This window comes from Varanus komodoensis, unplaced genomic scaffold (assembly GCF_004798865.1).
Source record: "Varanus komodoensis strain SLA01 unplaced genomic scaffold, ASM479886v1 scaffold97, whole genome shotgun sequence".
NCBI classification, from domain to species: Eukaryota; Metazoa; Chordata; class Lepidosauria; order Squamata; family Varanidae; genus Varanus; species Varanus komodoensis.
Window position 1 is genome coordinate 137,079 of NW_025336668.1, and position 10,439 is coordinate 147,517.

The 10,439-nt window shown below is 47.1% G+C and overlaps 1 protein-coding gene across 1 annotated transcript in view; it reads right to left on the reverse strand.

The window, feature by feature from the left end:
* LOC123017567 (cysteine-rich secretory protein 2-like) overlaps positions 1–9,818 on the reverse strand; it is a 13,565-nt gene extending 3,747 nt beyond the window's left edge. The window contains exons 1-5 of the mRNA XM_044418997.1: positions 9,797–9,818; positions 8,199–8,312; positions 4,883–4,973; positions 3,731–3,876; positions 2,722–2,816 (exon numbers count right to left, since the gene is read on the reverse strand). Coding sequence (XP_044274932.1) covers positions 2,722–2,816; positions 3,731–3,876; positions 4,883–4,973; positions 8,199–8,300 — 434 coding nt within the window. The 5' untranslated portion in view covers positions 8,301–8,312; positions 9,797–9,818. The remainder of the gene's footprint in view (positions 1–2,721; positions 2,817–3,730; positions 3,877–4,882; positions 4,974–8,198; positions 8,313–9,796) is intronic.
* Between the last annotated feature and the right edge of the window lie 621 nt (positions 9,819–10,439).

A 10,439-nucleotide genomic window follows, 5' to 3' on the forward strand; every position in this document is an offset into this window, starting at 1 on the left:
CATTTGGATGCCAGGAAGCACTTCCTGACATCCAAATGGAACCTTGGTTCCCTGAGCTTTGCTCTGTTGGAGCGCATCCTGCCTTCCTCTGCAGGGGAGAACAGCTCTCTACCCACCTCCGTGTGACACCCCCTCACATACCTGTATGTCACCAACAGATCCCCTCTGAGTCTCCTCTTCTCCAGGCTGAAGAGACCCAGTTCCCTCAGTCTCGCCTCATACAGCATCCCCTGCAAACCGGCCACAACCTTGTGGCCCTACGCTGCACTGACTCTAACCTGGCTATATCCTTCCTGTAATGAGGGGCCCAAAACTGAGCGCAATACTCCAGTTGCGGGTGCACCAGAGTTGTATAGAGTGGTAGTAATACCTCTCTCAATCTAGAAGCCACACTTCCAGCTATGCAACCAAGGGTGACGTTTGCCCTCTTAACCACCACATCACACTGCTGACTCATGTTCAGCCTGCTTTGGGGAGAACACAGAGGCAAAATAGTCATTTAGCATCTGTGCCTGTTCCCTCGTATCAGTTACTGGATCTCCTTCCTCCTTATTTAGTGGTCCTACTACTTGTCTCCCCTTCCTCTTCCTATTTACATGCTGATAGAAGCCTTTTTTGTTGCTCTTGATATTCTTTGCAAGTCTCAGCTCGTAATCAGCCTTAGCCTTGCGAAGAATCCTTCTGCAACAGGCCTCCTCCTCCTGGTATATCTTTTTGTCTATTTGCCCCAGTACCCATTTCCTATGGAGGTTCCTCTTTCCTCTAATCCCTCTAACCACCTCCTTTCGCATCCATGGCGGCACTCTCCTCTGCCTACCCACCTTACTGACTAGAGGTATCGTCAAGTCTTGCACCTCCAAAACCTCCCTTTTGAGTGCCATCCACCCCTCCTCAACTCGCTTACCTTCCAGTAACCTATCCTAGGAGACTTTCCCCAGTCTGGCCTTCAGTTGGCCAAAGTTGGCCCTCTTGAAGTCCCAGCTTCTAGTGCTCGACCTGCTGCACGTCCCCAGTCCCCTGATCTCCAAGCAAAGGATGGAGTGATCACTCGCATCCAGAGCTCCCCTAATCTGCACTTCATCTATCAGCTCCTCCCTGCTGGTCAAGACCAAGTCAAGGATGTTTTCCCCCCCTCATCTCCTCTCGGACCCTCTGTATGAAAAATGCTCCCTCAATAGCTTCTAGGAAGCGACATGACCTGGCTGTCACCGCCGAGTAAGTCTCCCAAGTAATATCCGGGAGATTGAAATCTCCCATAATTACTGTGTCTCTCCCCCTTGATATCCTTAGAATCTGGTCTGTCAGGACATCATCCAGGGTCTCAAGCTGAGCTGGAGGGTAATAACATACACCCACTGTCAGGTCTCTTTCCCTGTCAAAACCCCTGAGTTTCCGCCAGACTGCCTCTACTGAATCCCCGTCTGTGCTGCATTCTATCTCACTGCATCCTATCCTTTCCCTGACGTATAAAGCCACACCCCCACCCCTCTTTCCCTTCCTGTCCTTTCTAAAAAGGTGATACCCTTCTATGTTCACATTCCAGACTTGCCTTTCATCCCACCAAGTTTCTGTGATCCCCACCAGGTCATACCCTCCTATTCCCAGGAGCGCTTCAAGCTCTTCCTGCTTGTTACCCATGCTCCTAGCATTGGTGTACATGCACCTCAACTCCTTCCCACCGCTTCCTTTCCTTGGAGTTCCCAGTCTCCTCCTTCCTCCCATCCTCCTTGATCCCTGGCCCCTCTCTGTAGGAGTCCTGTCAGTCCCTGCAGTACCTCTAAAAGTCTGCTTCCAGAGCCCTGATCCTCCCCCCACAGTTGTCCAGTGCAGACAAGTTTCTGGGGGGCCTGAACCCCTCCCCTCAGGCTCAGTTTTAAGTCTTCCAGACAAAGCTTGGTAGAGCATCTCCAAAGGACCTTTTCCCCATCCTTGTGAGGTACAACTTGTCCCTTGCCAGAAGTCCATTGGCAAGAAACCGGGTGCCGTGGTCGAGGAACCTGAAGTGTTCCTTCTGGCACCACACCCTAAGCCAGTCGTTCTCCTCGGAGACCTTCCTGTCCCTGCCTGGTCCACATCCCTGGACCGGTAAGATCGATGAGAAGGCCACCTGGGCCTTAAGGTCCCTGAATTTCTTCCCCAAGGCCTTGAAGTCCCTGGTGATCCCGAACACCAGATCCCTGGTGATCCCGAGGGGGGCTGCCCCTGGGAGACCTGGAGAGCTCTTTCGGCCCTCAGGCACCTCAACTTCTCCTCTAGCAGGACCACCAGCTTGCACCGAGGGCAAGTGTATCCCTGCCTCTCCTGGGGGAGAAGGGCAAACATGTCGCAGCTGTCGCAGCAGGCAGCAACACCCGTGACTCCCGCCAAGGCCCTCTCCTGGTCTGCCATTGGGAACCCTCCCGGGACCCTACCTTGGTCCGCCACCTTGTCTGTCCTGCACTACCCTTCACTCGCACAGTTCTCCCAAACAAAAACCTTGCCTTCCCCAGTCCCCTGGCCTCCCTCAGCACTTTCTCCCAGCCTCTGCCTCTGCTGCTCCACTGCTCTGCCAAGAGGCAAGAGCCAAAAGCAAAAAGAGACACATCAGAGACAATGACTTAGAAGAGTCATCAGGATGATGTCTCATTGTAGTTTTTCATTAAAGCATTGGGAATTCTGTGCATGCATCCCAAATCATACCATACATTAAGAATGGATATTGACCTCCAAATGGATACTTACACAGGGCAATATTGGCAGACATAAAAGAAAGGAATAGCATACTTTCGGCAGTAGGAAAGTGCACATCCAACCAGGTATGATTTATACCAAATAATCTATGAAGATAAAGAAGGCAAAGGGAAACTTTTGCAATCATACAATCATAGAGTGCCCGGATTTTTATAGCAAAACACAGCGTGTGGAATTCAACCAACTAATCGCCAACCCTCTGCACATCTCCATTCACCCCTTGAGAGAAAATAATAGCAGGAAGGCTTGCCCTCCCATGATGCCTTACACAATGTCCGATGGGACAGCTCTCCTGGCGTGGGCCTTCCCCACGCCGCGTTCCTCACCTAAGGCCCCCTCCAGGTTCCAGGGGGCGCAGTGGGTGGCAACAAGACCTTCTCCGTGAAGGCCTCTCCCCCATTACATGGTGCGGGCATCCCCTCTTTGGCGCCAGGTTCTCTTCCTCCACTTTCTGGCATTTGGGAGCATATGGTCAGTTTTAAACACATCACGAGATACTATTTTGACTTCTGTGGGGATGTTTGTTTTGTGTGTATACATGTAGCTAAGCATGCATAATATTGTACTGCTAAGGTGTTAATCTTTATAAATTAAGAGACCTCTGGCTAGGGTGATTTAGAAATGGACAAGATGAAATGGGGGCAGGGGAACTCCATGCAATTATTATACAATCCAGCCACTAGGTCTATAATGTGGATGAACTATATGGATTGCACATCACCAGTTCTTTAGCAACCACACTGGCTCCTGGTTCCTGGTCTAATAATTCCAGGTGTTAGTAATTTCCTAGAAAGTGCTAAATTGCTTGGTGCCAGGCACAGAGGGGTTGAGCAGTGCGAGGGAAGAAGAAAGATCTGTCTTCAGAAGCGTTGCAGTTGTGTAGCCCTTTACACCCAGATCTGTGTACATCTAAACACTTGATAGTGCAAGATTTGTTTAATGTAAATTCTGTGTGTTGTTTCCACCATTTGTCTTATGATTTTGTGATTCTTGTTCATACCTGAGTATAGGGATCACTATAATTGTAATGCTTGGTTGGCCCCAAACCATACTTGAAATAAATCTTTCCTTCTCCCCATGTGCTGATTACATCATACCACGCGAGGGCAGTTCTTGATTTTAAAAAATTCTCACCACAGTAGGCTCCTGAAATGAGAAAGAAGATGCTTCTGTTTAAGGGTCCATATTCCAGATTGTTCAGTACAGCTTTGCAAAAATTAACTGCTACATTGGATGCCGGCACTATGGGGGACAGGGTCTTCCTCCCTTCTCCCACCATGGCCCCAATTCAGATTAGATCCCACACCTGTAATTTACATGGCCAAAAGAAAAAAAGTCCCACTGGAATAAATCAGACCTTTTTTGCAATGTATATTCCAAGGGTTGTGGACCAAATCTAGACTGGGAACCTAGTGTGGAACAAAGGGTTAAAGCCTGCCTGTGCCTTGAACCAGCTTCTCAATTTGCATGATTCTGTGTTCAACACTGATGTGAGGCAACAGTGATCTCAGCAGTGGCAATCAGAGCTAGTCTGAGGCACAAGCCATTTCAGACTTGTTACCATATGAAATGGATCGAGCCAGCACCTCTGGAAGGGAACAGCCATCTAGGGAAGGGCAAACCTAGTAGGAATAAATGGTACAGCTGACCATTCAGCGGAGTCTGGAGGAAGCAGCCTTGGGTGAATGATCCACATGCAATACTGCTCTTCCATCTAGTCATTTTGCCGATAATCCGTTTGATGGTGGGAATGCCAGTGCTAGTATTTGCATGCGTATGTTAAGTTGAGAAGACATTCCTCGGTGCCTTCTATGCTCCAAAATTTAGACACAGGAGAAAAAAAGTCAATTGATTCTAAAGGGACATATATTAACCTTACTGACTCAGCACTGACTTCTTTTGTGGTTTCCATTCTCTGCCTCTCAACCCACATATACAAAGTTCAGCAGGTGAGTATATTGTCAGCAGGCCTATGTTATCCCCTAAAATTCACTGAGGGAGTTTTGGATCACTGCCTCCTTCGATCCTGAAGCCAGGCTAATGGGGCTCCTCAAGGGCTAGCAGAGGAGGGTGAAGGGCTTAAGCAACTGGCAAACCGTGTGCCCCCCCCCCATAATGGGCGAAACATCCTTAGTCTCTCCCATCTACTTACCATTCACTGTTCTAATGCTGATGTCACTTATTCTTTCTTCACAAGTTGCAACCCATTTTTTAGCATTCTCACTAGCTTTCTGATTCCATTTCTTTGCAAACGAAGAGAAGAAAGTACATTTTAACAAGGTCATCAAAAACACAATTCCATGGAGTCGACACAGAGCAACTAAAATCTATCAGTCAGCCATTTAGAAAGAAATCCTGAACTTACTATCCAAAACGGCCAACTACCAAGAGCTTTGTATTTGAGAAAAGGGCTTCACGGGCACACCTGGGAATAGGCTGTGCAGACATGCAGGGGCTGGGAGCAGACGGTCCTCTCTGTGGGGCTGCCCAAGCACTGGGCCACCCCACAGAGTGAGGACTCCCCCAGCTCCTGCCATCTGGGGGCTTATTCTCAGGCACGAGTGGGGAGCCATCAGCTGGGTTCACCGCCCCATCTGGAGTGTCTCCCCAGGGCGCCGCTGGCAGCTGCACCAAGCCGAGGCAGCTGTCAGCCGCGTGCTCTGGTTGGCCACTTGGCAAGCACGGCAATGGCTACTCCTGCCAAGTGGCTCACTTGCCTGGAGGCTGCATTGTCCGCGTTCAAATGGCGCAGCGAGCAATTGTGGGAGGAACCCTAGAACAGGCCGTGGTGTCTTGACAGCGTTGACAGCTATGACAAGCCACAGTGGTTGGTCACCATGACTATTGGGCAGCACAACGAACAACCAAGACTTTGTGTTGCGTTTGCATGTTGTGTCATGGGGACCCAGTCATTGCTTCTCACAGCAAAGCAGAAGAGTCACCCAGCCGGTCTACATAGTCACTTTCATAGCTTCCATCCAAACCTGCAGGAAACCTGCCAGCACTCAGGACACACTCTCAGGGAAGGAAGGGAGGGAGGGAGGGAGGGGGGGAGAGAGGGGGGGGGGGGGGGAGGGAGGAAGCCAGCCAGCCAGCCAGCCAGCCAGGAACTTATCACCCGCCAGCCAATTCTCACCCACCTCAAAGCTGTGTTTCCTGGAATTGGCCCTGCTTTCTCAGAGTAGCTGCTATAACTAGGAACATAAGCCAGCTGCGTTCTCTCTGGGGATGCCTTTTCTGCCATTCTTGGAAGCAATGAAAAGAAAAAGATGGCTTGATAGAGGAAAAACTCCTGGGGGGTGCATTGGTATGAGGATTTAGTCAGGTATATTTAAAGACCCTGAAGGCAACAAAGAAACATCTCATTGCCATTCAATCTTCTACTTTTCCATGCCAGCAGAACTTTTAAGGGTAGTCTGTGTTGTTGTTGTGTGCTTTCAAGTCGTCTTCAACTTATGACAACCCTATGAATGAAAACCCTCCAAAATGTTCTGTTCATGACAGCTCCATTCACCTCTCCAAAGTTATGAATTGAATCCTTTATGGATTTAATTCATCTCATACCTGGTCTTCCCTTTCATCCTCTGCCTTGGACTTCTCCTGCCATGATTAACTTCTCCAGACTTTTCATGATGTGTCCAAAGTCTGACAGCCTTTGCCATTTTTGCTTCTGAGGGAAGTTCTGGCTTGCTTTGATCTAGGACCTGCTTGTTTGTCTTTCTGTTAGTCCATGGTATCCAGAAAGCTCTCCTCCAGCACCATGTTTCGAATGCATCAGTTTTCTTCCTGTCAGATTTCTTCACTGTCCAGCTTCCACACTCATACATTGTGATTGGGAATGCAATGGTGTGGATGATTTTGACCTTGGTCATATTTGCAGTATGATAGCTAGTGCCTCTTCCACTTTGGAATCCAGCTTGGATGTCTGTCATTTCTCAGTACATATAGAGTAGTATTCTTCATTTCCACACTTCAAGCATTACCTTGCTTGTGTGGGAGATTGAAACAATGGTCCTATGGTTGCTACATTCTTTTGCATCTTTTTTTCTTGGGGATTGGAATATATATTGAACATTTCCAGTCTGTGGGCCATTGTTTCGTTTTCCATTTTATTTGACATATTTTTCTTGGGATTTAGACTGATTCATTTTCTGCAGTTTGGAATACTTCTATTTGTTTCCTGTTCACTCCAGGTTCTTTTCAGGCACTTTCAGAGCAACTTTCACTTTGCTTTCTATTATTGCAGGTTCTTTCTTCACAGGATTCCACTTCAAAGAGGTCTGTCATCCTTTCATCTCTTTTCTACAAGTCTTCTGCCATTCTTTCCACTTTTTCTTTATTTTCTCCTGGTCTCACAGTGTGTACTCTTGTTTGTCTTTTAGCATTCCTATCTAGGTTTGAATTTCTCTTTGATTTCTTGGATCTTCTGGAAGGGGGCTGTTGTTTTTCCCCTTTAGTTACTCTCGTCTATTTCTTTGCATTTATCATTGTAATAGTTCTTTTTCTCTCTTCATGATAGTCACTGGATTGGGTTTTTGAAATCTCTGTAGTTCACTTGTAGGTTTTTACATTCTTTATATTTTATACTGTATTTTACTATACATCATAGATCAGGGCAGTATAGATTTTTTTTTTTAATGAGGAGGAGTTGGAAGAGAAGAGATCACACAAGCAACATTTCTGGGACAGAAACATACTTGTAAATGAGAATTCAATGTTCTCTTTTGGAACTAACCAATGTTGTTGACTTGATATTGCACCCGAGGGACAAGTATGGGATTAAAGGCAAGGGTCAGAGAACAGCTTTGCAAAGGGCATATGCCCAGAGCCAAGGGAGTCCAGATGGAAAAGAGGAAAGTGCTCCTCCACTAATAATACTTGTATGTCATGGAAGTTGCACCTACTATCAGTTTTAATACAACTGTTAAAGGTACAGGAGCCTTGTCTTCTTTTGCACCTTGCCACAGATGCAAAAGCATGCAGATGCTGCTTCCTGTTGAATTGAGTATGACCCAGAAGTTTTGGGGCTATGTTCTTACTCACTGCGCAGAGAAAGGAATGTCAGCTCCTCTGTCAAGCAAGATACGTGTGCATTCTAGTGGTGCTCTTCCCAAATGAGCCCAAAGTCTGCCTCTGCCTGGTTAAAGTGGTTTCCGGAGCATGTTCTGTTCTCACAGAACTGCTCCCCTCTCTGTTCGCCTGGGTCCCTGCTGGCAGCCTTCTCCAGTTCTGATGCTGCATTTCCATCCAAGGGCAGTTGCACCCCCTGATAGCAGCTGCAGATCCTAAACTGCATTTCCTCGATGCTCATTTCAGTAGCTAATGGACAAGGTGCTACAGGGCATGTGATGGCTGAATCCTGTCTACAGTCTACAGCAGGGAACTCTCGCAAGAGAAATTTCAGCCTGGGAAGTGTCTCAGTACCAATGGTGGAGGCAGCCAAAGTGCAGTGCAGCACGGCATCTTACCATTTTCAGCATATTGCTGGCTTCTGGGAATACTTTCCTCCTGATCATATTGTGGAAATGAACAATGTCTTCCTTAGTTTCTTCAGAGACTACACCCATCATAACTGAGTTGGACTAAAGTTTAAAAACAAAAAATACATCAGATGGTCTTTTTATTTTAAATTTACTGCTTTACTAAGATCACTGTAATGTGCTGTACGTGGGCTGCCTTTGAAGATGGTCTGGAGACTTCAACTGGCTCAGAACAGGGCTGCACAATTAGCATCTGGTGCTACTTCCTGGGCCCACATAACACCAATCTTATATGAACTGCATTGGTTACCAGGTGAAACCCGGGGCCCAATTTGAAGTGCCTGTTTTAACACATGCACAGCTTAGGACCATTAAGTTCAGAGCAAGAGGCCCTCCTGGATGTGCCTTCCCTCAAGGAGGTGAGAGGGGTGGTAAGCAGAAGGGCCTTTTCAATGGCTGCCCCCCACCTGTGGAACGCCAGAGGAATTTTCCGGGCACTAGCTATGTTTTCATTTTGGTGCCAGGCGAAAACATATCTCTTCTCCACCCATTTTAATAATTTTAATAATGGATTTTAGCTGTCCATTAATTTTATTGTATTTTAGTAAATTTGGTTGCCTGTCTCACATGAATATGTATTCTGAATTGATCTTGGCTATCTTATTCTATTAATTTGTTATTTATATTTTAATGATAATTTTAATTGTTCTGTTGTAATTCTATTGCTGTACACCACATAGAAGGTCTATTCGAACTACATGGTGGCAAACAAACAAATGAACAACTTGCCTCTGGCCATTACCATTACGCCGACCTTTTGAGGTGGCAGCAAGGAATGGTGGGAGCTGGTGTAAGTGGTAGAGGCATATCCCAGGATTGGCCACGGGGCATAACCATGTTGCCAGTGTGATCTTCTGGATCTTTTGTCTCTCTGGACCTGAGTTTGAGCATACTTGACCTTTCTGAGGGGCTTTGTTGTTAAGTGCCACCAAGTTGTCTTTGGCGTGGCAACCCATGAATGAGAGCCCTCCAGAATATCCTGTCCATGACAGCTCCATTCAGCAAATCTGAGTTCCAGGCTGTGGCTTCATTAATGAAGACAACCCATCTCTTATTTGGTCTTCATTTACTTCTTCTGCCTTTGACTTGCCCTGGAAAGTCTGGGGGGCTAAGGAAGCGGATGCACAGAGGGTGCTCAACCCCACGCAGGCTTGATTAGGCCAAAAGGCGGGACACTGCCCTTCCCTGCCTAGAATAAAATGAGTTGCTGAAGGAAGGGCCATGCACCTTATAAAGTGAGTGTGTGTTTTGTATATATTCAGCATCCGTCCTCTATAATTATAGCCCTAATAACTGGAAAAGAGTGCAGTGGCCAAAATGCACCTCAGAACCAGACTTTCTGAGAAATCAGAATGGCAGCTGCTAATTCTGAAGAGAATCTGGCAGGTGCTCGAATAAAGATGAAACAAAATGGTAGATTTTGATCTGCAGCAGTTGAGAAATGATACCTAATCAGTTTAGTAAAAGCCCTGATTCCTGATCAAATCATGTCTGACACACAATTATACAAGTCTTAATTTTCATACCTTTCCTAAAGATTGCTGCCATATTGTAGCCAACAGGAGGAGAACAATAGGAAGCATTTCTGTGGAAACAAAATCAATGAGGAAAGTTTATTAGAATCTTCAGTTGCTTAAACCATGGTTGAAGTAGCCATGAAATCTCTGTGGGCCTGTCAACGCAAGGCATTTATTGTCTAATCAGGGTGCTTCACTCATGGAAATCTGCGAGACCTTTTAACATCATAGAACATAGAAATAGAGTGAGTCAGAAGGGGTCTTCTGGGCCATCTAGTCTGATCCGTGGCTTCAGCCGGCTCCGCTCACAACATGCCCACCATGTGCATGTCCAGCCTAACTGTGAACACCCTCACCGATGGGGCCTCAACGACCTCCCGTGGAAGCCCATCCCACACCCTCGGAGTCCTAACGGTCAAGAAGTGCTTCCTGGCATCCAAATTGAACCTTGGTTCCCTGAGCTTTGCTGTGTTGGAGCGCGTCCTGCCTTCCTCTGCAGGGGAGAACAGGTCTCTATCCACCTCCGTGTGACATCCCCTCACATACCTGCATGTTGCCAACATATCCCCTCCGAGTCTCCTCTAGGCTGAAGAGACCTAGTTCCCTCAGTCTTGCCTCATACAGCATCCCCTGCAAACCAGCCACCAACCTT